Below are 25,439 nucleotides of genomic sequence, written 5' to 3'. Positions count from 1 at the left end.
TTAAATTATGAGCTTCAGGTAACAAAGTTCTATTCGTTGCTGCTCTGTTTATAATAATAACTTTATTTACACATCACCTTTAAAAACAGAGTGCTTTGACAGACAAAAGCAGCAAAAACAAGACAATAACAATAACAGAAAGATCAGTGAGACAGTCGATAAAAATACACTAAGAATATAATTAAAATAAAATAAGAAATAAAAAATACAAAAATAAATAAAAGATGTTTCATAAAAAACAAATGTTTGTTTGTTGACTGTTGATGAACGTCGGTCAGCTGTTAAGGCGGGAGAACTGTGATAAGGCGTTAACGTGTTTCTGGAGGAAGTTCTGCTCGACGACAGCGGCGCTATTACGCAACCGCAGATCTGTCCTCTCTCTCCTCGCGCCACCCGGTAACAGCGGTCAACCAATCAGGAGGCAGAGCTCAAGGGGGGGTGTGACCAATGGGAGAGGACGATGCTGTGCCGGGAAAGTGAGGAGGGGACGTGATTGGCCGGTGAGGTACCCGCCCACTTGCCTTACTGACCGACATTCAGCTGCAGCCAAAAGAAAATAAATTGAAGAATAAAACATATACAAATAATGAAAGGTCTGGTGGAGCCGAAGAAGTGACATGTGAAGTCAGTCATTTCAGCAGTGTAAGTGAGTGGGTGCGTGTAAAGTGTATATGCAGTGTTGCATAGTGTAGAAACAAACCATAACCGCAACCAAAGTGGGTGTCTCAGGAAGGAGCCAGGCCAACTGAGGATCCAGAGGGTTTTATAAAGGCTGCGCTGGCACACAGGGCCAGTGTTGCTAATGGCCTCAGGTGTCCCCACTCTGCCTGACGATCCTCTGCCACACCTGCAAGGAAAGCAGCCACACAGGCAGACAGGGTCGTCGCAATATATATACATACATATATATATATATATATATATAAGTTTAAGTTTATATATATATATGAGTTTAAGTTTATATATATATATGAGTATACAATATGTATATAAATAGTATATTAAGTTTATCCTGGGTTTAAAAATGTATTCAATTAAAAGTCATAGTCAAAGTATACAAATATTAACAAAAGTAAAAGTATTCATGATGTTTCATGCATTAAGAGAGATACTTCATGCATCGAGAAAGTATTTTCTTAATCTCTAATAATACCACAGAATTTAGTTGTTGATTTATATTTTGCATTATTATTATTATTAATATCTAAATATCTGATAAGGAACTCGTAACTCAAATTGGATGAATTTAATGGAGTAAAATATACTAAAGTATTAAATAAAATTAACAAGAAATACTCAAGTGAAGTACAAGTACCTCAAAGTTTTTTCTTGCATTGCAATACAGTACATTTTCTCTTTTAATCTAAAAATAAAAGTTTACAGGTCTTTTATTGTCATATGTATTTTATATAAATATTGTGGTCATCAAACCTATTTTATTTTATTTCATATTATTTTATATTATTTTATTTAAAAAAAATTAAAACCCGTTCATGCGAGTTCAAGTTCTCAAATCTAAAAATATAATAATATATAATATAATTAAAAAATATATAATATAATACAAATATAAAAATGATGTGTGCAATGATTTTTGGCACTAAATTATCCCGATAAGCACACCTTTATATTACAGTAAATAAAAAATGAACAATAAACACGTGACGTCACACAAATATTAAAGTTTGAAGGAATATGAATGAACAAAATGAATACATAACTCTGACTTACAACAGTTTTTTTATACTGTGGTTTTGCTACTTGTCTATTTTAATATTAATATAAATATCAGTAAGGAATATTTTTGAAGTATGGAATAAAGGAAAAGTAAATAATATGTCTGTTTAATAAAAAGGATCTAGTATTAAAATGGTGCAGTAATGGTCCAGATTCAGTAGGTGGCAGCAATGCGACATAACGTCTGCCGGCTGCCGTAAAACCCCAACGAAGAAGAAGAAAGTCTTCCCAAACAGCAGCCAATCAGCGCTCTCGCTTCGGCGGCAACCAGGAAGCAGTTGTTGCGTTAGAGCAGATTATCTTTAAGGGAGTAAATCCTCTTAAACACGTCTGAATTTAGATGTAAAAAGAAGCTACAACTGTTGTTTTAGAGCCTGAAACCTGAACGGATTTAAGATACAACACGTTCAATTAATAAAAGACACAAATACACAATTATTCTACCGTTAAATCCGTGTTTCTTTTGACGAAGTGACGTGAAAAGTATTATTTTGGCGCTTAATTTAGGTGACAACGCTTTTATTACAGTAAACAATAAACAAACCAGAAATGAACTCTATAAATGATGTCACACATGTATTATAACACATTAAAACAAATAAAATAAATGTCAGACACGTAATTTCAATAGTTGCGTAACGTCTCTTTCGTTCAGTTTCGTAACCTCCGCACAAACAAAGACATTTTTTTTGAGTTTCCCACAGCTGGTCAGCCGTCACGTGAGCGCGGCTTCGCCACCTGATTGGCTCCGTCCGCAGCGGTACTTTAACCAGCCGGTCACGTGCTGATTCCTGCGTTCTAGCGCCAATATTCGTATAAAGGAGGCGGAGCGGACGAGAGGAGCCGCTTCAGTCTCTCCGCTCCTCGTCTCCGTGTCGGCTGCTCTTAGTTTCTCCTCCTCCTGGTTTTATAAAGTTTTAACTACTTAACTTATCTTTTATTCAACATGTCTTCTGCTCGCAGTCCTCTTCGTGTGAAGAACGAGAAGTCCCTCAGCGGTCAGATGGACAACATGTCTCTGGACAAAGAGAACACGGTGAGAGAAAACAACTGAACGCTAGAAGTCTTAGCGGCGGCCATGTTCTCCTCACTTGTGTTTTAATGTGTATTTCAGCCTGTAAAAGTATTCGTTGTGTGTATAAAGTACATGTTTGTTCACGGAGGATTTCTTCTTCTTCTTCGTCTTTCAGCCACCGAGTCTGAGCGCGAGCCGCATCTTGGCTTCAAAAACCGCGCGAAAAATCTTCAGTGACGCGGTGAGTGAGACCCGGATGTACTGAGACTTTCTTCTTCTTGTCATTTAACGGTCACATTATGTTAAAGTCGTATTACTGTGTTTTGGTTATTTTGATCACGTGGCGCCCAAAGTGTCGGTTCTGGCGCCAAAAAAAAACGATCAGCTGTTCCTGTTGATGATCGATCAGCTGTTCCTTCTAGTTTCTCTACAGTTATAAGTAATAGTTGAATTGTATCTGCAGTTGATCCTAATAGATTATAGATGAACATTCGAGGTTGTGATGATTGTTTTCGATCAATCGTTGGTTTGTAACATGCTTCCTAGAGCAGGGGTTCTTAACCTTTTTGACCTCGGGGCCCAACTTTTAATATTAACACTGTATTAGTTTAACTAATTGATCTCACTCTTGGTTTGATTTGTATTCAATAACTATATTAAATCCACTTACAGTTTAACAAGCAAAACTCTTGTCAAATAAATGAGATGATACAATGTGATGATCACAAAGACATTTATTTATCATGTGTATGTAAACCTGCATACACAACAAGAAGCCAACAGGCTTTCCCACGAGTGTTGGATGTTTCGTCGCTAGGTGTGGCTTTATTTTTGAAGGCTTCAAATAAAACCAAATAAAATGTGTCTGGAGCCGCAAAAGCTGAAGAATAAAGACAATTCTTGACATTTTATTGCAATTTTACCTGGTATAACAATATCAAACTCTTATGAAGAGGAGAGCTGAGGAATCATCTCCAGCGTGACACTGTTCAGCACATGCTGTGTGCTTGTTCTGGAAGCAGACAGTAAGTCAGCATCGTTGGCAGTGAAAGCAAATGAAGACGTCCACGCAGAGTCAAACTCTCTATTTTCCTCCGTGACTTTTCTTTATTTGGATTTATCCATGGATAGTTTACAGAGGGCGGGGGTCTGAAAATCATGATGAGCCGTTTGCGTTCACGGGGGGAAAGTGTTTGACGGGTAGAGGATTTAACTGCCTGTGGGAATAATTAACATATAAGATTCTGTTCATTCTTGCTTATAAATTATATTCTCTCTGAACACGTTTCTCTTTTTGGAGAACGTCATGCGAGATATCTTCTTCGATTAGCGCAATGTTCCTGCTCTTCTTTCTATTTCCTCGTCTCTCCCCCGTGTGTCACGGTGTGTGTAAACATCGCTCGAGTCAGGAAACCTGTCAGAATACTCGTATTGAGCTGCATCACCTGATGTGATTTACAACGCATTGGTCGGTGTGTTTCCTGCACCGCCGAACAAGTGCCGTAACGGCTGGATAAGACGCGCCGGTTAAAGTATGAACTCGGTGCCTAATGTGTATAATTCCGAATTATCTATCGGATTTAGGGCCTGGGTCCGGATCCGGTCCGCCTGTTGGGGACCCCTGATGTAGACTCAGGGAGCCGCAACAGAGGGGCTGAAGAGCCGCAGGTTGCCGAACCCCTGGGCTAGCGGCTAGCTGAGTGTCGTCTTCTGCTTATTGGCGCTTATTAAAACAACTCACTGACGCATTACCGCCACCAGATGGTGGGAAGCTATATTGTAACTGAGCGTCTCATGGATAACAGTAATGTCTCTGGTGTCTTCAATTGATAACCTATGCGGTCTCGCGGCCCACAGGTGCAAAACTGAAAGTTTTTTGCGGCCCTCTAGGTGGCGCTCGCGGCCCACATGGTTAAGAATCACTGTCCTAGAGTCAACATGACGTCTTTGTTTAGTCGCCTGAAGATGTTTATGTGATGAATGATGTAAAGCTTAGTTCATAACTTCAGCTCTAATTTAAACCAATAAAGTTGTGAAGTGTGTAGTCACGTGTGTGTATTAACCTATCTGTGCGTTCTCTCAGTCTGAAGCCGTGAAGAAGAGCAGCCCCGAGGAAGAGGAGGAGCCTCTCCTGAAGAACAACCCTCATCGCTTCGTCATCTTCCCCATCCGGTACCACGACATCTGGCAGATGTACAAGAAGGCCGAGGCCTCCTTCTGGACCGCGGAGGAGGTAACCGTGGAGAAGAGTGTGTGGGCGTGGCCTCCGGGTGTGCGACGATGTCGTGCTCACTTCCTGTCTGTGTCCAGGTGGATCTGTCCAAAGACCTGCAGCACTGGGAGTCTCTGAAGGACGAGGAGAGGTTCTTCATCTCTCACGTGTTGGCCTTCTTCGCCGCCAGCGACGGCATCGTCAACGAGAACCTGGTGAGCTGCTCTCAGATCAGCTGTTGTTGATATAAAGTCTAAATGTTGACGTTATTTAAGCGTCTCCTCACGTTGTTCTCCGGGTGACCACCAGGTGGAGCGCTTCACTCAGGAGGTCCAGGTGACGGAGGCTCGCTGCTTCTATGGGTTCCAGATCGCCATGGAGAACATCCACTCGGAGATGTACAGCCTCCTCATCAACACCTACATCAAGGAGCCCACCGAGAGGTGAGACCACCAGAGACCTGGTCCTGGTGCTAGACCTCTACTGGTCTCTGGTACTACACTCTACTGTTCTGTGCCTGACGGTGCGTTCAATGACCCTCAGAGAATACCTGTTCAACGCCATCGAGACTCTGCCGTGTGTGAAGAAGAAGGCCGACTGGGCGATCAACTGGATCGGCAACAAGGACGCCAACTTCGGTAAGACCTGCTCTCTGGTCCGGTATCTGGTGTTTATCTGGTACTTATCTGGTGTTGATCCTCACTCTGTGGTTCCTCCAGGAGAACGTGTGGTGGCCTTCTCCGCCGTGGAGGGAATCTTCTTCTCTGGTTCCTTCGCCGCCATCTTCTGGCTGAAGAAGAGAGGCCTGATGCCCGGCCTGACCTTCTCCAACGAGCTCATCAGCAGAGACGAGGTCAGTAGTGCTGGTTTCACTGTGTCCTGACTGGTCAGTATGGATTATTGACCACGGGGTCAGGGGTCAGGTCTGTGGTGATGAGAAGCGCAGGGGTACGGACCTCAGCCAATGATGGGGGCTGAGTGCTGCTGCACACGTTCTGATTGGAGGACGAGTGGTTCACTGACAGAACGACAGCAGCACGACACAGACGCTGGTCTGAACAGACCTGACACCTGTAGGGTTCCGCCTGTAACACGCCTGTAGGGTTCCACCTGTGTCTGCTTCCTGGTCTCGCTGCGTGTGGTGCCGGTCTCACTGTGTCCTGACTGTTCTGTTACTGGTTTCAGGGGCTCCACTGTGACTTTGCTTGTCTGATGTTCAAACATCTGGTGAACAAACCGTCGGCAGAAACGGTGACCAAGATCATCCAGAACGCGGTGGAGATCGAGCAGGTCTGTGGACACGTTGTGGTCTCTGTGCTCCGGTCGATGGTTGAACTGGGTTCACTGGGTGGTTTAACGTGTTCTGGTTTCTCTCTCAGGAGTTCCTGACGGAGGCTCTGCCGGTGAAGCTGATCGGGATGAACGGGGAGCTGATGAAGCAGTACATCGAGTTTGTAGCCGACAGACTGATGCTGGAGCTCGGCTTCACGAAGGTAAGAGCGTCCCGACAAAACCACAGCTCCCAGTGGACCACGGGGTCAGGGGTCAGGTCTGTGGTGATGAGAAGCGCAGGGGTACGGACCTCAGCCAATGATGGGGGCTGAGTGCTGCTGCACACGTTCTGATTGGAGGACGAGTGGTTCACTGACAGAACGACAGCAGCACGACACAGACGCTGGTCTGAACAGACCTGACACCTGTAGGGTTACGCCTGTAACACGCCTGTAGGGTAACTCTATATTTGTGAACTATAGACAGAACAAACGGGTCTGACGGTCTAAATGTTCCTCTTTCACGTGAGTTAAACTTGGTTCTGCGTTGGTTCTCTGCAGATCTACCGGGTGGAGAACCCCTTTGACTTCATGGAGAACATCTCTCTGGAAGGAAAGACCAACTTCTTTGAGAAGCGAGTGGGCGAGTACCAGAGGATGGGCGTGATGTCTGGAGGCTCAGACAGCACCTTCAGGCTGGACGCAGACTTCTGAGGAAACACTAAGTTTACAGCCAATAGGCTCTGACCTCTGACCTCTGACCAGGTGTGTTATCTGAACCACCAGGTAAAATATACACAACCAGAGTTTATCTCTGCTAGTTTGTTTTTAAATATGAAACCTGCTATATTGTGTTTTATATGAACTTAATGTGTTTTTAATTTGTACAGTTTGTGTTGTTTTTTTGTAATAAAATTAAATATTCTGAATATAAAAGTCTCGAACTTTATTTTAAACGTTTGCTCTTTTATTAATTTATTTAAAGTTTAGCGTGATTTATTCAGTAAGTTGTCGACCAATAAATATAAACCTCAGCTCATTTTATATTTGTATTAAAGTAGTAAAATATAACATTAATCTGGGCTTTAGAGGAGCCAACAGGTGGTTATTTGTTTTACTCTCTGGACAGAGCAATGCTACCTGGTTCTAGTCTTTATGCTAAGCTAACTGACTAGCTTCATAAACAGCATAAAGACACCGAGTGAGAAGTCAAACTTTACTCTTAACTTTAATTCTTTCTCCATAAATTTAGTCAATAAAATGTGAAACAATCCAAACTCAAATATAGAATCAACAGATTCTGGAGTCGAATATTAAAAACTATTCCTATGTCGGCTGTCAAATAAAATCAATAAAGTTGACATTGAAATATTTTCCAGAGAATCTTCAAAAAGTGGAAAATTAGAATTAAAAACCTCAAACACAGATCACACAAGTTGAAGCATTCAATGTAACAGTGCAGATAATAAAGTATTACACAAAGTATGAACTGATGTCAGCGGGAATGTGTGTAATGAGAAGTAATAAACATGTAAACAAGTAAAAGTATATAAAGTTATAAGGTTTTATTTACAGGATAATTACAAAATAAAATGTATTATAAAAGATTCAATGAATGCTTAAAGTGTTTATTTAATCAAACATGTTTTATGCTATTTTATTACAGCTTTTATCAGTTTCTATTTTAACTACAGCCAAATAAGCTTTGTGGAGTGTTTCATTGTCCCGAGTAAAACAAACGTTTTATTAATTCTTATTTAATATTAAACAAACGGTTAAAAACGAGACTTTTATTTTTTGATAAACGACGTCACTTGGTTTAATGATTTAGTTATATGACTTTAATTCACTTCCGCAGCCTGTAAGGAGCGGACAACTACGTCATCACTGTGCGTTGTCCCAACGGTGTCTCTGCGCGTGAAGCCGCCGGTTTTGTCTCATCCTTGTGACGTCGTCCGAGTGACAGACGTGAAACACGGAAGTAAACAAAGGTCCAAAGAGTAGCTTCGCGTCGAGCTTCTCTGCTTTAAACATGTCGGTTTCTAACCCGAGACAGACGTTCTCTAACCCGGTAAGACTCCGTCGTGTTGGTCTCATGTCCGGTTATTGTCATTCTCCCGTTTCATTGTCGACATTAACGTTAAATTAACTTCTTACCGAACATTTAGCTGGTTAGCAGGCGAGCTAGCACCCGAGCTAACCGCTCAGTTTAGTCTCAAGTTGATCTCAAAGTAATGAATATTTAATGTCGTTTAACGTGTTTAGAATATGTATAAATATGTACATAAATACATTTATATCGGTAAAATATTCGCGGAGTTTCGTTTCTGACCAACTACGTCATACTGCATTTAATTATTAGTTAATAAACAGTTTGTCTCATTATTAAAGAGCCTCTTTATAGTTTGTGTACCGACTTTGTTTAAGTCATATATAGACACTATAGATATATATCTATAGTGTCTATATAATATACATCTATAGACACTATATATTCCCCCCCCCCACACAAGGCGGTTCCCTTTGCTGGGACCATCCTGGGCGGTCTGTTGCCGGGGGAGATGGTTCTCATCCAGGGCTCCGTGCCGTCTGATGCCGACAGGTGAGACAGTTTAAAACCTCTCTGGTCTACCTGTGTTCATGACGTCATCACTGGTCTACCTGTGTTCATGACGTCATCACTGGTCTACCTGTGTTCATGACGTCATCACTGGTCTACCTGTGTTCATGACGTCATCACTGGTCTACCTGTGTTCATGACGTCATCACTGGTCTACCTGTGTTCATGACGTCATCACTGGTCTACCTGTGTTCATGACGTCATCACTGGTCTACCTGTGTTCCAGGTTCCAGGTGGACTTGACGTGCGGCAGCAGCGTGAAGCCGAGGGCCGACGTGGCGTTTCACTTCAACCCGAGGTTCAAGAAGTCTCCGTGCGTCGTCTGTAACTCTCTGCAGAAGGAACGCTGGAGCAGAGAGGAGATCCTGAACCAGAACCCGTTCACTGTCGGGAAGACCTTTGAGCTCATCGTCCTCGTCCAGGAGGACTCGTTTAAGGTCTGAGACCACATGACTCACTTACATCTAGTACAGTATAAAGTACAATATGTACCTCTGAGGTGTAGTACAGTATAAAGTACTCTATGTACCTCTGAGGTGTAGTACAGTATAAAGTACACTATGTACCTCTGAGGTCTAGTACAGTATAAAGTACACTATGTACCTCTGAGGTCTAGTACAGGATAAAGTACTCTATGTACCTCTGAGGTGTAGTACAGTATAAAGTACACTATGTACCTCTGAGGTGTAGTACAGTATAAAGTACACTATGTACCTCTGAGGTGTAGTACAGTATAAAGTACACTATGTACCTCTGAGGTGTAGTACAGTATAAAGTACACTATGTACCTCTGAGGTGTAGTACAGTATAAAGTACACTATGTACCTCTGAGGTGTAGTACAGTATGAAGTACAATATGTACCTCTGAGGTGTAGTACAGTATGAAGTACAATATGTACCTCTGAGGTGTAGTACAGTATGAAGTACAATATGTACCTCTGAGGTGTAGTACAGTATAAAGTACAACTAGAGTATTTCCATTTTCCCGGAAGTATTTAAACTTTGTATTTACATTTATCTGACAGCTTTAGTCACGAGATATTTTTTACATGCTTATTAATTTATGTTCTCTGTAATAATTAATATTATTTATCTGTTGTATGTTTATTTATATTTTATGAATCAATAAATAAAGTAAACTAATAAAACGATGTGATTATGAAATAAGATGGAGTTCTGATAGTATTAAACAAAGTATCTCTAATTGTCTCCACTTTGATGAACTACAAGTTATTCATTAATGATTAATAATGATGTAATATTCTGCATAATGAGCACGTTAACGTTTGATCATTTAAAGACACTTTACTGATGTAACATTCTTAATTGAGGAGTTTTACATGTAATGGAGTATTATTCCACTGGTTCTGCTACTTTTACCTTAGTAAAGTATGGAGTACTCTGTGTAAAGTATGGAGTACTTTGTGTAGAGTATGGAGTACTTTGTGTAAAGTATGGAGTACTGTGTGTATAGTATGGAGTACTTTGTGTAGAGCATGGAGTACTTTGTGTAGAGCATGGAGTACTTTGTGTATAGTATGGAGTACTTTGTGTATAGTATGGAGTACTTTGTGTAAAGTATGGAGTACTTTGTGTATAGTTTGGAGTACTTTGTGTATAGTATGGAGTACTTTGTTTATACTATGGAGTACTTTGTGTATAGTATGGAGTACTTTGTTTATACTATGGAGTACTTTGTGTATAGTTTGGAGGACTTTGTTTATACTATGGAGTACTTTGTTTATACTATGGAGTACTTTGTGTATAGTTTGGAGTACTTTGTGTATACTATGGAGTACTTTGTGTATACTATGGAGTACTTTGTGTAAAGTATGGAGTACTTTGTGCTGCAGGTGGCGGTGAACGGAGCTCACCTGTTGGAGTTCAGACACAAAGTGGATCTGGAGCGAGTCGACACCTTGTGTGTTTCTGGGAAGGTTCAAGTGGAAGCTGTTGGAATCCTGCCGAGCCAAGTGAGTGATGAAGAGGAGCCGCTGAGCTTCTTCGTCATGTGATCAGACACGTGATGAAGAGGAGCCGCTGAGCTTCTTCTTCGTGTGATCAGACACGTGATGAAGAGGAGCCTCTTCTTCATGTGATCAGACACGTGATGAAGAGGAATGACATGTGGTGTTGTTGTTGTTGTTTCGTCTGTGACCCAACCGACCAATCAGGAAGAAGCAGAGATGAGCCAGAACCTCCATCAGACAGTTTGTTCTTTATTAACTTTGGAGCTGAAACAGTTAATCTGTCACCATACAGAAACATTTTGATCATTTATCAAATATATAACCGAACGTGTTTACTTCAGTTCATATGATTAAAAATCTCATTTTATCAATTTATCAAATATCTCATTTTAAAAGCCCAGATTGTCTGCAGGTGTTATGTGTACATACAAATGATTATTGTCAGCATAACAATGAAAGTGCATCTTATATTGATATATTTTGTACAAAGAGAAGCATGTAAACAGGAAACAGCAGAGACTCTAAACAGGAAGCAGCAGAGACTCTAAACAGGAAGCAGCAGAGACTAAACAGGAAGCAGCAGAGACTCTAAAGAGGAAGCAGCAGAGACTCTAACACGGAGCCCTGTGGGACTCCAGTGAGATGGTCTCAGTTGTTGTCTTTTAATAAAGTGATTGTTTTGTTTTTCATGTTAGACGTTGATCTGTTCTCCGGGTGACTTGGTGAGTTTTGCTGTGGTTGGTTATGGAAGCTTTATTATACAAATGTGTCAAAATATTAAGATTAAGTTTCAGAAAATAAAATGTTGAGTGCTGTTTCCAGACTGTTAGAATATTAGATTTATCATTTTGAATCCGCTTTCATGAATAGAAAACAATTAAATGTAAACAGATTTTACATGTTCATTATACTATCGTCATAAAACGCTCTTATGAGTCCATGGAAATCACATTAATGCATTTTTACTGAATTACACACGTAGAACATTATAACGTTATAATGTTAATTACAGTTTCCTGTTTACGTTATAATTCTCATAAAGTCTCTTTGGGCTTCTACAGTTTAACATTATTTACACTAACTTTACTTTGTTCTATTACTTCCTTTCTTCAAATAATCTGAAAAGTTATTTTGTTTTTCAACTCAATATTTTTGGCACATTAAACAGTTTAATTCTCTCTTCTGCTGTCGTTCATAGAGTTCTGTTTGTTCTTCTCATTAAGAAAACATTTTAACGATCTTTACCTCTTGATCGACAGATTCACATGCTACTTGCTACAAACCACAAACCATATACATATACTGTGTGTATATATTTGTATATATATATACATATATATATATATATATGTGTGTGTGTTGTGTGTATTTGTTGTAGCCCCTTTACTACTATTTCCCAGAACACTGTTATTTTATCTCTCAAAACGTGATAAATCTACATTCAGCGATGTAAACACACGTATCATATCAACATTAACACAGAAATAAATAGGAAATTATATTTAATATACTCCGATCAATAAGAGGCAGATGTTCGGTAGTAAAGTGTTCATGTAGTTCAATGGGCTCGTCTAACTAGCCACCTGTCCCACAGTTAGCTTGTCCTGTGTAGCATTAGCAAGCTAGCTAACGAGCCGGCTGTCCTCTGAGTCTTTTGCTCAGTGCAGAAATAAACTCCGTCAGTACTTTTATTATCTAATCATTTAGCAGCTTGGCTACATAAACAATGTGACCTTTAACTTGTAACATTTTATGCGTAAAATGTAATTAATTTCTTCAGTTTTTTGGGGGGATTTTCCTGTTTTGAGATGAGTTGATGGAGGAAGAGACTTCAGTGGTCCAGGTGTTGTAGTCTCTGATGAGGTCTTGTTTGCACAGCGTGTTCCCTTCAGAGGAGAGCTGCTGAACGGACTGAGCGCTGGACGCAGCATCACCGTCAAAGGACAAACCAATCAGAACGCAGAGAGGTGAACAACCCGTTAGCTTTCTGAATGTTATTTAGCAAAAGAGACAAAACAAGTGAATAAGCGTTCAAATCAGATGTTCGTTATTGTACGTCAGAAGGTTCCTGAATATCTTAATATGAGAATGTTGAATATTTGTGTGTTTTCTCTGCTGTAACCTGAACACGTATCCGTTCATCGTCTGTGTTTTTAGTTTCGCTGTGAACCTGCGAGTGTCCGGCAGCAGCGACATCGCTCTTCATCTGAACCCTCGTCTGAACAAAGAGGTCTTCGTCAGGAACTCCTTCCTGTCTGAGTGCTGGGGCCCCGAGGAGAGGAGGCTGGGCTCCTCCTTCCCCTTCAGCGGGGGCCGATACTTTGAGGTACAACACCACCGACATCTACACCTTCAAGGCTCTATCTATAGCACCGTAAAATGTCCTTAAGCTTCCTTATGATGATGATGTCATGAAAAGACAGAAGACTGGTTGTTTTGTTGTCATAGAAACATCTGTAAACAATAATAAACACAGTTTCTGTTGGTGTAAACATTGGCGTCCCCCAGAGCTCCATATTGTGTGTTTACATGATTAATATCAACTTCTATGCTGATAATGCACATCTATCCATCAGCACAGACTTTAACAGCTTGATGAATCAGAAATGTTACATATTTAAGAGCTTATGTTAGTGAGTATATGTGACATCATCACAATGTTTAAGTGTGACCTCATCAAATGAATTTAAGAGCGTTCCTTTTGACATATTAAAAGGTTTTACCAGAAGACACGGATATCTTTCACTAATGGTTTTTATATTTGGATTTAAGTCGTGTGTGTGTGTGTGTGTGTGTGTGTGTGTGTATATATAAAATATAGAACAGTAGGCAACATTGTTAATGTGATAGATTTTATTTCAGTTTCGGCAACGTCTACATTTTAATTTCAAAATAAAAGTTTTTCGTGGTTTTAAATAAGTGTATTAGTTCTTTATCCTGTGGAGCAGTTTGTAACATCAGCGCTGTGTGAATAAACAACATAATGAATGTTTGTTTCTCTGCAGATGATCATCCTTTGTGAGTCTCAGCAGTTCAGAGTCGCCGTCAACGGGCTCCACCTGGTGGACTACAAACACCGGGTCCAGGACCTGAGCCGGGTCTCCCAGCTGGAGGTCCTGGGAGGCGTCACGCTGCTGGACGTCAAGATCCTCTAACGGACTCGCTCACTTAATGCAGGTTGTAAAATGTATATATGTATGATGTCATCATTTATAAGATGGAGCAGCGTCGTACAGGCTGTAACGATATGAAGTAAAACAACAGTTACCTTCCAGAAGTACATCAAACTATTAACTAATGTACTGTTTATGACCAGATCAAACCAACACGTGAAGCTTCTGTAGACCAGCAGAACGTCTTCAAACAAACATTAATAAAGCATCTTATTATGAATGAAAGGGTTTCATACATGTACATCTGTCAGAGGTTGTGTACTAATGTGTACTAACTAGTGATGGCGAGATGAAGCTTCATGAAGCATTGAAGCTTTCCAGCCAATTGGTTCACACATGGGTCGAAGCTTCACGGTGTTTCATCTGCTCTACTGCGCCATCAAGTGGACAATAAATGTAAAACAGGCAGTGATTAAAATGACACCATGGCTTTGGTGTGTGAAGCATTGAATTGAATAAATGAATGATGTGTGATACATAACTTATGAACTTATTAATATGGTGTCTGTCTTTATGATACAATGGGGGGGTCAAAAGGGAAAGTGGAAACAAATTGCGGAGAAATAAGTGACATGAAAAGTAAAAAAGTTAGTTAGGATTTTATTGTCATATATACGAAATTTGACTTCTGCATTTAACCCGTCCTTAGCTTATTGGGAGCAGTGGGCTGCTGAGAAGCACCCGGGGTTCAGTGTCTTGCTCAGGTACAAGTCGGCACAAAACATGTAGCAACTGAGGATCGATCTTGCTGTTACCAGACAACCGTCTCTACCCATTGAGCCACAGCCTGATGTGCTTGTGTAATGTGGTTTGTGACTGCTTATGTTTCGCGAGGCTTCGAACGTCACCACATACATCAGACACAAGCCTCGATACGCGCTTCATAAAAATCTTCCTGGATTACTCGACACGAAAGGTCACATCACTAACCTTACGTCATTCTGTATAATTCATTTAGGAATTCCCGCTGACACTTTCATGACGTAAGAAACTATGAATTCTTCAGACTTGTGATGTAACGCTTCTCAATAAATGTCTTCCGACACATAATGAAATACGATGCTGACATTTGAGGTCATACGATACGTTAAAGAAAAGACAGTATACTGCGTCAGTTATGGATTAATATAAATACCAGCCATGACGTCTAAACCAAACATTGGTCGAGATGATAGTTAAACTGCTTCATTTTAAAAGTATTAACGTGAGTTGAGTTCATGTTTCATATATTTTCATTTGCTAAACTTTAAACTGAAACTGTTTGTTTTAATGAATTATATAATTATCTTAAACTTGTGATAAAACAAGCTGCAACCAGATTTATATTTATATAACTTTTATTACTAAAAAACAAAACATAACTGTACATATTTGACAAAGTACTTTAACTCACCAATTAAACTAAAAGTAATAAATACATTTATCACAAAATGCAGGTAAAGTTATTTACAAAAACACAAGATGGCCACCATGTGGAATGTCTCTGCAGAGGTTTGATTTCATTACGATGACGCTTCATAAAAATATTTATCTGATATTTGTGTAAGAGCCAATCCCAGCATGCACTGGGGGAGAGAGGTAGAGTCCGTCAGAGGGTTTGAGTCTTAGTGTTTCCTCAGAAGTCTGCGTCCAGCCTGAAGGTGCTGTCTGAGCCTCCAGACATCACGCCCATCCTCTGGTACTCGCCCACTCGCTTCTCAAAGAAGTTGGTCTTTCCTTCCAGAGAGATGTTCTCCATGAAGTCAAAGGGGTTCTCCACCCGGTAGATCTGCAGAGAACCAACGCAGAACCAAGTTTAACTCACGTGAAAGAGGAACATTTAGACCGTCAGACCCGTTTGTTCTGTCTATAGTTCACAAATATAGAGTTACCCTACAGGCGTGTTACAGGCGTAACCCTACAGGTGTCAGGTCTGTTCAGACCAGCGTCTGTGTCGTGCTGCTGTCGTTCTGTCAGTGAACCACTCGTCCTCCAATCAGAACGTGTGCAGCAGCACTCAGCCCCCATCATTGGCTGAGGTCCGTACCCCTGCGCTTCTCATCACCACAGACCTGACCCCTGACCCCGTGGTCCACTGGGAGCTGTGGTTTTGTCGGGACGCTCTTACCTTCGTGAAGCCGAGCTCCAGCATCAGTCTGTCGGCTACAAACTCGATGTACTGCTTCATCAGCTCCCCGTTCATCCCGATCAGCTTCACCGGCAGAGCCTCCGTCAGGAACTCCTGAGAGAGAAACCAGAACACGTTAAACCACCCAGTGAACCCAGTTCAACCATCGACCGGAGCACAGAGACCACAACGTGTCCACAGACCTGCTCGATCTCCACCGCGTTCTGGATGATCTTGGTCACCGTTTCTGCCGACGGTTTGTTCACCAGATGTTTGAACATCAGACAAGCAAAGTCACAGTGGAGCCCCTGAAACCAGTAACAGAACAGTCAGGACACAGTGAGACCGGCACCACACGCAGCGAGACCAGGAAGCAGACACAGGTGGAACCCTACAGGCGTGTTACAGGCGGAACCCTACAGGTGTCAGGTCTGTTCAGACCAGCGTCTGTGTCGTGCTGCTGTCGTTCTGTCAGTGAACCACTCGTCCTCCAATCAGAACGTGTGCAGCAGCACTCAGCCCCCATCATTGGCTGAGGTCCGTACCCCTGCGCTTCTCATCACCACAGACCTGACCCCTGACCCCGTGGTCAATAATCCATACTGACCAGTCAGGACACAGTGAAACCAGCACTACTGACCTCGTCTCTGCTGATGAGCTCGTTGGAGAAGGTCAGGCCGGGCATCAGGCCTCTCTTCTTCAGCCAGAAGATGGCGGCGAAGGAACCAGAGAAGAAGATTCCCTCCACGGCGGAGAAGGCCACCACACGTTCTCCTGGAGGAACCACAGAGTGAGGATCAACACCAGATAAGTACCAGATAAACACCAGATACCGGACCAGAGAGCAGGTCTTACCGAAGTTGGCGTCCTTGTTGCCGATCCAGTTGATCGCCCAGTCGGCCTTCTTCTTCACACACGGCAGAGTCTCGATGGCGTTGAACAGGTATTCTCTGAGGGTCATTGAACGCACCGTCAGGCACAGAACAGTAGAGTGTAGTACCAGAGACCAGTAGAGGTCTAGCACCAGGACCAGGTCTCTGGTGGTCTCACCTCTCGGTGGGCTCCTTGATGTAGGTGTTGATGAGGAGGCTGTACATCTCCGAGTGGATGTTCTCCATGGCGATCTGGAACCCATAGAAGCAGCGAGCCTCCGTCACCTGGACCTCCTGAGTGAAGCGCTCCACCTGGTGGTCACCCGGAGAACAACGTGAGGAGACGCTTAAATAACGTCAACATTTAGACTTTATATCAACAACAGCTGATCTGAGAGCAGCTCACCAGGTTCTCGTTGACGATGCCGTCGCTGGCGGCGAAGAAGGCCAACACGTGAGAGATGAAGAACCTCTCCTCGTCCTTCAGAGACTCCCAGTGCTGCAGGTCTTTGGACAGATCCACCTGGACACAGACAGGAAGTGAGCACGACATCGTCGCACACCCGGAGGCCACGCCCACACACTCTTCTCCACGGTTACCTCCTCCGCGGTCCAGAAGGAGGCCTCGGCCTTCTTGTACATCTGCCAGATGTCGTGGTACCGGATGGGGAAGATGACGAAGCGATGAGGGTTGTTCTTCAGGAGAGGCTCCTCCTCTTCCTCGGGGCTGCTCTTCTTCACGGCTTCAGACTGAGAGAACGCACAGATAGGTTAATACACACACGTGACTACACACTTCACAACTTTATTGGTTTAAATTAGAGCTGAAGTTATGAACTAAGCTTTACATCATTCATCACATAAACATCTTCAGGCGACTAAACAAAGACGTCATGTTGACTCTAGGACAGTGATTCTTAACCATGTGGGCCGCGAGCGCCACCTAGAGGGCCGCAAAAAACTTTCAGTTTTGCACCTGTGGGCCGCGAGACCGCATAGGTTATCAATTGAAGACACCAGAGACATTACTGTTATCCATGAGACGCTCAGTTACAATATAGCTTCCCACCATCTGGTGGCGGTAATGCGTCAGTGAGTTGTTTTAATAAGCGCCAATAAGCAGAAGACGACACTCAGCTAGCCGCTAGCCCAGGGGTTCGGCAACCTGCGGCTCTTCAGCCCCTCTGTTGCGGCTCCCTGAGTCTACATCAGGGGTCCCCAACAGGCGGACCGGATCCGGACCCAGGCCCTAAATCCGATAGATAATTCGGAATTATACACATTAGGCACCGAGTTCATACTTTAACCGGCGCGTCTTATCCAGCCGTTACGGCACTTGTTCGGCGGTGCAGGAAACACACCGACCAATGCGTTGTAAATCACATCAGGTGATGCAGCTCAATACGAGTATTCTGACAGGTTTCCTGACTCGAGCGATGTTTACACACACCGTGACACACGGGGGAGAGACGAGGAAATAGAAAGAAGAGCAGGAACATTGCGCTAATCGAAGAAGATATCTCGCATGACGTTCTCCAAAAAGAGAAACGTGTTCAGAGAGAATATAATTTATAAGCAAGAATGAACAGAATCTTATATGTTAATTATTCCCACAGGCAGTTAAATCCTCTACCCGTCAAACACTTTCCCCCCGTGAACGCAAACGGCTCATCATGATTTTCAGACCCCCGCCCTCTGTAAACTATCCATGGATAAATCCAAATAAAGAAAAGTCACGGAGGAAAATAGAGAGTTTGACTCTGCGTGGACGTCTTCATTTGCTTTCACTGCCAACGATGCTGACTTACTGTCTGCTTCCAGAACAAGCACACAGCATGTGCTGAACAGTGTCACGCTGGAGATGATTCCTCAGCTCTCCTCTTCATAAGAGTTTGATATTGTTATACCAGGTAAAATTGCAATAAAATGTCAAGAATTGTCTTTATTCTTCAGCTTTTGCGGCTCCAGACACATTTTATTTGGTTTTATTTGAAGCCTTCAAAAATAAAGCCACACCTAGCGACGAAACATCCAACACTCGTGGGAAAGCCTGTTGGCTTCTTGTTGTGTATGCAGGTTTACATACACATGATAAATAAATGTCTTTGTGATCATCACATTGTATCATCTCATTTATTTGACAAGAGTTTTGCTTGTTAAACTGTAAGTGGATTTAATATAGTTATTGAATACAAATCAAACCAAGAGTGAGATCAATTAGTTAAACTAATACTACTACTAATACTACTGTTAATATTAAAAGTTGGGCCCCGAGGTCAAAAAGGTTAAGAACCCCTGCTCTAGGAAGCATGTTACAAACCAACGATTGATCGAAAACAATCATCACAACCTCGAATGTTCATCTATAATCTATTAGGATCAACTGCAGATACAATTCAACTATTACTTATAACTGTAGAGAAACTAGAAGGAACAGCTGATCGATCATCAACAGGAACAGCTGATCGTTTTTTTTTGGCGCCAGAACCGACACTTTGGGCGCCACGTGATCAAAATAACCAAAACACAGTAATACGACTTTAACATAATGTGACCGTTAAATGACAAGAAGAAGAAAGTCTCAGTACATCCGGGTCTCACTCACCGCGTCACTGAAGATTTTTCGCGCGGTTTTTGAAGCCAAGATGCGGCTCGCGCTCAGACTCGGTGGCTGAAAGACGAAGAAGAAGAAGAAATCCTCCGTGAACAAACATGTACTTTATACACACAACGAATACTTTTACAGGCTGAAATACACATTAAAACACAAGTGAGGAGAACATGGCCGCCGCTAAGACTTCTAGCGTTCAGTTGTTTTCTCTCACCGTGTTCTCTTTGTCCAGAGACATGTTGTCCATCTGACCGCTGAGGGACTTCTCGTTCTTCACACGAAGAGGACTGCGAGCAGAAGACATGTTGAATAAAAGATAAGTTAAGTAGTTAAAACTTTATAAAACCAGGAGGAGGAGAAACTAAGAGCAGCCGACACGGAGACGAGGAGCGGAGAGACTGAAGCGGCTCCTCTCGTCCGCTCCGCCTCCTTTATACGAATATTGGCGCTAGAACGCAGGAATCAGCACGTGACCGGCTGGTTAAAGTACCGCTGCGGACGGAGCCAATCAGGTGGCGAAGCCGCGCTCACGTGACGGCTGACCAGCTGTGGGAAACTCAAAAAAAAATATCTTTGTTTGTGCGGAGGTTACGAAACTGAACGAAAGAGACGTTACGCAACTATTGAAATTACGTGTCTGACATTTATTTTATTTGTTTTAATGTGTTATAATACATGTGTGACATCATTTATAGAGTTCATTTCTGGTTTGTTTATTGTTTACTGTAATAAAAGCGTTGTCACCTAAATTAAGCGCCAAAATAATACTTTTCACGTCACTTCGTCAAAAGAAACACGGATTTAACGGTAGAATAATTGTGTATTTGTGTCTTTTATTAATTGAACGTGTTGTATCTTAAATCCGTTCAGGTTTCAGGCTCTAAAACAACAGTTGTAGCTTCTTTTTACATCTAAATTCAGACGTGTTTAAGAGGATTTCCTCCCTTAAAGATAATCTGCTCTAACGCAACAACTGCTTCCTGGTTGCCGCCGAAGCGAGAGCGCTGATTGGCTGCTGTTTGGGAAGACTTTCTTCTTCTTCGTTGGGGTTTTACGGCAGCCGGCAGACGTTATGTCGCATTGCTGCCACCTACTGAATCTGGACCATTACTGCACCATTTTAATACTAGATCCTTTTTATTAAACAGACATATTATTTACTTTTCCTTTATTCCATACTTCAAAAATATTCCTTACTGATATTTATATTAATATTAAAATAGACAAGTAGCAAAACCACAGTATAAAAAAACTGTTGTAAGTCAGAGTTATGTATTCATTTTGTTCTTTTGAGGAAAAAGAACAAAAATATCACAATGATGTAATTTGCAGACAGACAGTCATTGACATTAATAATAATTAATCATTACATCTTGTGTTCGTCACTTTAATGTTGCAGCTGGTAATTTAATTTGAATGACTATGAAGTGTTGTTTAATCTATAATAACACTCATTTATTAGTATCAAAGTAACTGAATGTGGTGAAGTGAAAAGTACAATATTTCCCTTTGAAATGTAGAGCAATAAAAGTATTTGGTAGCAGTAGAAGTACCACAAACGTCTACTTCAGTCAATGTATTTAGTTGCTTTCCTCTGCTGCTTGCAAATGTGTTTTTAGGCAATGAGCAGCTGTTAGTAATGGATTATCCTTAACTCCACGTGCTCCTTCAGAGGAACAATAAAACAGATAATATCAGTCATGTGGCTCATAACTAACTATCGCTTTACTAATATTTCAAAGTTTGCCTTTTATAAGAAACAAACAATAAGGAACAATAAATCATTAATAAAATAATATTATATATATAATAATATAATTAAAATAATGATAATAAAGAAAAGGAGAAAAAGACAAATCCCCAAACACGATTGAATAAGTAAAACTAGAGAATAGTATTCAGAGAGTTGACCCAGAGAAGCGTGTTTAAGTTAAATGAAGGATGTGTTTGACATATTAAAGTTAATTTATTATTTAACGCTTTAAAATACAATCAAACACTCTTCTTCTTCTTCTCTTTATATTTAAAGTACGTTTTATTGAAAAACACAGTTGTTAATGAAACAGCTGGAGGTGGACAAGAAATTCTTGGCACAAAAAACACAATTATTATCAAAGTCAACCGTCCAATCAGAAGCTTTCGAGTCTGTTACGAAGATACGTCGTCACTCGAGTGAAGAGAAAACACGACGAGTGATTCGTCCGTCAGCCGCCAACATCTGGAAACCGTCGTTTCACCACGACAGCTCCCAGAAGGCCGTATGGTATCTGATACTGAGTCATTATCAGATACTGAGTCATACGATACTGAGTCATCAGATAGTGATTCATTATCAGATACTGAGCCATTATAAGATACTGAGTCATTATCAGATACTGAGTCATTATTTTAAGATACTGAGTCATTATTTTAAGATACTGAGTCATTATTTTAAGATACTGAGTCATTATATTGACTGTCAGGATATTTTTTTAGTCATATTTTTGGTTTACTGGCTGAAAGGAGCTTCCATAAGGCGGTGATCAGGTGAGCGTTCATCACCTCTCTGGAGCTCATATTAGTGCAGCGAGTCCTTAAACAGGTTTAGTGATTATTGTCAGTTTGTCTGAGCTTCATGCTTCACTGTCGGGTGAACCGGTCTCTGTCTCTGTCAGATTTTTATATTAAATAAATAAAATTTAAAAAAGGCATTTATTGTTTTTAAGTCAGCTGCCACGGGGGCTTCTGAAGGATCTTTAAAACCTCATCAGGATCAGTTAATACTCAATAGAGCCTCAATAGAGCCTCAATAGAGCCTCAATAGAGCCGGTTCACAGCTTAAAGGTCACCACAGTTGAACTCGAGGCGGAACATTTTGAGTGGATTTACTTTACTGATTGTGGTGGGTCTTTACAGATGTGACCCTCCAGCTCAACATCTGGCAGTGATGTTGCTTCATCCGACACAAAATCATGAACTCATAAACAATGAAAACCTGAAGATTCTCATCGGGTCGGTTCTCTTTGTTCCACATCAACTTAAACTAAAATAAGAAGAAGTTTGGCAGCGGAGCAGCTTATCCTGGGTGACATGTTGTGATGTAAAGAAAGACAACGAAGAAAGACAACAAAGAAAGACAACAAAGAAAGACAACAAAGAGAGACAACAAAGAGACAACAAAGAAAGACAACAAAGAAAGACAACGAAGAAAGACAACAAAGAAAGACAACAAAGAAAGACAACAAAGAAAGACAACAAAGAAAGACAACAAAGAGAGACAACAAAGAGACAACAAAGAAAGACAACGAAGAAAGACAACAAAGAAAGACAACAAAGAAAGACAATAAAGAGAGACAACAAAGAAAGACAACGAAGAAAGACAATAGACAACAAAGAAAGACAACAAAGAAAGACAACGAAGAAAGACAACAAAGAAAGACAATGAAGAAAGACAACAAAGAAAGACAATGAAGAAAGACAACAAATAAAGAAGATAAAGAAAGAAGATAAAGAAAGACAATGAAGAAAGACAACAAAGAAAGACAACAAAGAAAGACAACGAAGAAAGACAACGAAGAAAGACAATGAAGAAAGACAATGAAGAAAGACAACAAAGAAAGACAACAAAGAAAGAAGATAAAGAAAGAAGATAAAGAAAGACAATAAAGAAAGACAATGGAGAAAGACAACGAAGAAAGAAGATAAAGAAAGACAATGAAGAAAGACAACAAAGAAAGAAGATAAAGAAAGACAATGAAGAAAGACAACAAAGAAAGACAATAAAGAAAGACAATGAAGACAATAAAGAAAGACAATAAAGAAATCGCCTGTTTGTCAAAATGTGATTCTACTTCTCTTACTCTACTTTTCTTTGTCTACATTTCGACATGTTTGCACTCTGTGGACTCAAGTTAAATCAGAAAATAACTCCAGGCTTCGTGTTCGTCTTTGTGTGTTCACAAAGTGTGTTTCTGCTTCAACACCTCAGACAGGAAACACGTCACAGGTAGGAGGAGGACGTCTGAGGTGAAACAGGTTCAAGTAAAGAGGCGACGGGTTCAGACCGAGCTGAGTTTGACGAGTCCTCTGACCGAGTCCTCGTGCAGAGCGTCCTGACTGGCCGGGTCGTACAGTGCTGCGGGGCCGGGGACAGGTAGGTGCGGGTGCGGGTGCGGGTGCAGGTGGGCGGGGCACGGCAGGGCGCCCTGTGGCGTGGAGCAGGGCGTCTCCTCCGCGCTGACGAACTGGTGGTGGTGGTGATGGTGGTGGTGGCGGAGGTGGTGGTGGCAGTGGGAGTCGGCGGCGGCATCTCTCAGGGTCAGGACGTCCCCCCCGCAGGACGGCAGCGAGGGCTGGGAGGGGGCCAGGTAGGCGCAGGGGCCCCCCAGAGTGGTTGTCTTCGCCGGCAGAGGGGCCAGGACCACGGGGCCGCTGTGGAGCAGAGGGGTGGCGGCGGCCTGGAGGACAAACTTGGTGCTCTGGAGGCACTGACCCTGATCACACTGAGGAGACATTCAGAGGAAAGGACTCGTCACGAGGAAACAGGAGACACAGAGAACTCACCTTCACCTTCAGTTGCTGCTGGTTAGAACATTCTGACATAAACTATAACATGAATACTACACAGAGGGAAACGTATCCACAATCTCTGTGACATGTTTAACAACTCTAAAAACTAAAGATGCAACGTTGGAACAGAGACTTTCTAACAGTACGTTACTGTTTTATTAAAAGACAATATAATGTCTAATTCATTAGATTAGTTTGAAGAAAAATATGTAAATGTATCACAAAGAACATTGTATTATAGCTGAGGGGATAATAGTATAAACTTTAAGAACTATTTATTTTAACGGTTATTGATATTTATTTATTGACGTGATGTGCTTTTATTCATTCTCCTGTTTCTTAGATTTGACTGTAGCTTCTCGTGAGTCCGTCTGATTTATAGATAATATATATAACATAATGACGGGTCAGTACTGGTCAGTGATCCTCCACCTACCATGCGACTGTGGTGCTGCGTGGTCCCGTTGCACTGGTTACACTGGTTGGACTGGTTGCACTGGTGGCACTGGTGGCACTGGTTACACTGGTTGCACTGGTTGTATTGGTTGCACTGGTTGGACTGGTTGTATTGGTTACACTGGTTGGACTGGTTGCACTGGTTACACTGGTTGGACTGGGAGACGGTCTGGGGCATGTCAGACGGGATCAGACCTCTCCTGTCAATCAAACTGGGACACAGAGTCTCAGTTATTCACTTTCATTCAAATTCAAACTTTATTGACACCATGTTCTGATAAAAATACAATACGTGAGGAAAGTCCACGATAAACCGAGAATACATTAAAGTAGGGATACATTAAATAAGAAGACAGAATGAGTTCTACTGAATGTGTCCTCAGTGATGATGAAGACAGCTGAGAGCAGAAGATACGGAGGATAAACTCTGATTATCATCGTTTCTCAGTTTGTCAGCAGAGAAGAAGAAAGAGTGAACAGCTGAGGGGAGAGAAAGTGATCTCAGAAGAAGAAGAAGAAGAAGAAGAAGAAGAGTGGTGGAAAGAAAGAAACAAACTACATCCTGAATTTAGTCCTGATTGTAGTCCTGAGACCAGTCCAGAGTTTAGTCCAGTGTTTAGGCAGATTTTAGTCTTGTTTTAGTCCAGACCAGTCCACAGTTTAGTCATTATCTGAGACCTCCAATCTCACGCAGTGTAGAAGCTGGATTAATTAACGCCAATAGAGTTCTTCAATACGTGTTTTAGTCCTGGAATTAGTCCAGAGTTTAGTCCTGTGTTCAGTCAGAGTTTATTCCTGAGTTTAGTGCTGTGTTCAGTCAGAGTTTAGTCCAGAGTTTAGTCCTGAG

The 25,439-nt window shown here is 41.7% G+C and overlaps 4 protein-coding genes and 4 non-coding genes across 9 annotated transcripts in view; 4 read left to right on the top strand and 4 right to left on the bottom strand.

Annotated features, from left to right (window-relative positions):
• The first annotated feature begins 543 nt into the window (after nucleotides 1-543).
• On the top strand, nucleotides 544-7,165 carry rrm2 (ribonucleotide reductase M2 polypeptide). 2 transcript variants are annotated; one of them, XM_076112187.1, is made up of 11 exons: nucleotides 544-642; nucleotides 2,701-2,773; nucleotides 2,928-2,993; nucleotides 4,836-4,985; nucleotides 5,063-5,179; nucleotides 5,274-5,407; nucleotides 5,508-5,602; nucleotides 5,684-5,817; nucleotides 6,150-6,254; nucleotides 6,344-6,457; nucleotides 6,797-7,165. In XM_076112187.1, exons 2-11 carry the CDS (start codon nucleotides 2,741-2,743, stop codon nucleotides 6,947-6,949), a joined length of 1,101 nt encoding a protein of 366 aa, XP_075968302.1. In that variant the 5' UTR covers nucleotides 544-642; nucleotides 2,701-2,740; the 3' UTR covers nucleotides 6,950-7,165. The 2 variants fall into 2 exon arrangements, with proteins under 2 accessions (XP_075968302.1, XP_075968301.1); XM_076112186.1 differs by lacking the exon at nucleotides 544-642 and having other exon boundaries at nucleotides 2,075-2,773.
• LOC142971613 (small nucleolar RNA SNORD94) lies at nucleotides 5,889-6,027 on the top strand. Its single transcript, XR_012959379.1, has one exon. It is a non-coding gene; the product is annotated as a small nucleolar RNA SNORD94 (small nucleolar RNA).
• Nucleotides 6,515-6,653, top strand: LOC142971612 (small nucleolar RNA SNORD94). The gene has a single exon (XR_012959378.1). It is a non-coding gene; the product is annotated as a small nucleolar RNA SNORD94 (small nucleolar RNA).
• A 1,006-nt stretch (nucleotides 7,166-8,171) lies between the features above and the next one.
• LOC142971556 (galectin-8-like) lies at nucleotides 8,172-14,491 on the top strand. Its single transcript, XM_076112123.1, has 8 exons — nucleotides 8,172-8,306; nucleotides 8,749-8,837; nucleotides 9,082-9,292; nucleotides 10,709-10,828; nucleotides 11,521-11,547; nucleotides 12,704-12,792; nucleotides 12,983-13,151; nucleotides 13,831-14,491. The coding sequence occupies exons 1-8, from the start codon at nucleotides 8,268-8,270 to the stop codon at nucleotides 13,978-13,980; spliced, it is 894 nt and encodes a 297-aa protein (XP_075968238.1). The 5' UTR covers nucleotides 8,172-8,267; the 3' UTR covers nucleotides 13,981-14,491.
• Nucleotides 14,492-15,317: 826 nt separating this feature from the next.
• LOC142971555 (ribonucleoside-diphosphate reductase subunit M2-like) lies at nucleotides 15,318-20,150 on the bottom strand. Its single transcript, XM_076112122.1, has 10 exons — nucleotides 19,803-20,150; nucleotides 19,583-19,648; nucleotides 17,578-17,727; nucleotides 17,384-17,500; nucleotides 17,156-17,289; nucleotides 16,961-17,055; nucleotides 16,746-16,879; nucleotides 16,309-16,413; nucleotides 16,106-16,219; nucleotides 15,318-15,766 (listed from the first exon to the last, which is right to left on the bottom strand). The coding sequence occupies exons 1-10, from the start codon at nucleotides 19,890-19,892 to the stop codon at nucleotides 15,614-15,616; spliced, it is 1,158 nt and encodes a 385-aa protein (XP_075968237.1). The 5' UTR covers nucleotides 19,893-20,150; the 3' UTR covers nucleotides 15,318-15,613.
• Nucleotides 15,910-16,048, bottom strand: LOC142971611 (small nucleolar RNA SNORD94). The gene has a single exon (XR_012959377.1). It is a non-coding gene; the product is annotated as a small nucleolar RNA SNORD94 (small nucleolar RNA).
• LOC142971610 (small nucleolar RNA SNORD94) lies at nucleotides 16,536-16,674 on the bottom strand. The gene has a single exon (XR_012959376.1). It is a non-coding gene; the product is annotated as a small nucleolar RNA SNORD94 (small nucleolar RNA).
• An 868-nt stretch (nucleotides 20,151-21,018) lies between the features above and the next one.
• LOC142971565 (palmitoyltransferase ZDHHC14-like) overlaps nucleotides 21,019-25,439 on the bottom strand; it is a 13,350-nt gene continuing 8,929 nt past the window's right edge. The window contains exons 9-11 of the mRNA XM_076112133.1: nucleotides 24,731-24,804; nucleotides 24,573-24,601; nucleotides 21,019-24,069 (exon numbers count right to left, since the gene is read on the bottom strand). Coding sequence (XP_075968248.1) covers nucleotides 23,626-24,069; nucleotides 24,573-24,601; nucleotides 24,731-24,804 — 547 coding nt within the window. The 3' untranslated portion in view covers nucleotides 21,019-23,625. The remainder of the gene's footprint in view (nucleotides 24,070-24,572; nucleotides 24,602-24,730; nucleotides 24,805-25,439) is intronic.

This window comes from Anarhichas minor, unplaced genomic scaffold (genome assembly GCF_050575085.1).
Source record: "Anarhichas minor isolate MPS153535 unplaced genomic scaffold, ASM5057508v1 ptg000047l, whole genome shotgun sequence".
NCBI lineage: Eukaryota > Metazoa > Chordata > Actinopteri > Perciformes > Anarhichadidae > Anarhichas > Anarhichas minor.
Note: the sequence above shows the minus strand (reverse complement) of the source record. Positions and strands in the feature narration are given on the sequence as shown.

What these genes read in the sequence shown, in the direction of transcription:
- rrm2 (XM_076112186.1), top strand. Translation starts at nt 2,684, where the DNA reads ATGTCTTCTGCTCGCAGTCCTCTTCGTGTGAAGAACGAGAAGTCCCTC. An exon ending in GCATCGTCAACGAGAACCTG is followed by an intron (nt 5,180 to 5,273) that starts GTGAGCTGCTCT and finishes GGTGACCACCAG; the next exon opens with GTGGAGCGCTTCACTCAGGA. An exon ending in CAACAAGGACGCCAACTTCG is followed by an intron (nt 5,603 to 5,683) that starts GTAAGACCTGCT and finishes TGGTTCCTCCAG; the next exon opens with GAGAACGTGTGGTGGCCTTC.
- LOC142971556 (XM_076112123.1), top strand. Translation starts at nt 8,268, where the DNA reads ATGTCGGTTTCTAACCCGAGACAGACGTTCTCTAACCCG. An exon ending in TCTGTTCTCCGGGTGACTTG is followed by an intron (nt 11,548 to 12,703) that starts GTGAGTTTTGCT and finishes TTGTTTGCACAG; the next exon opens with CGTGTTCCCTTCAGAGGAGA. An exon ending in GCGGGGGCCGATACTTTGAG is followed by an intron (nt 13,152 to 13,830) that starts GTACAACACCAC and finishes GTTTCTCTGCAG; the next exon opens with ATGATCATCCTTTGTGAGTC.
- LOC142971555 (XM_076112122.1), bottom strand. Translation starts at nt 19,892, where the DNA reads ATGTCTTCTGCTCGCAGTCCTCTTCGTGTGAAGAACGAGAAGTCCCTC. An exon ending in CTCTGGACAAAGAGAACACG is followed by an intron (nt 19,649 to 19,802) that starts GTGAGAGAAAAC and finishes TTCGTCTTTCAG; the next exon opens with CCACCGAGTCTGAGCGCGAG. An exon ending in CCTTCTGGACCGCGGAGGAG is followed by an intron (nt 17,501 to 17,577) that starts GTAACCGTGGAG and finishes GTCTGTGTCCAG; the next exon opens with GTGGATCTGTCCAAAGACCT.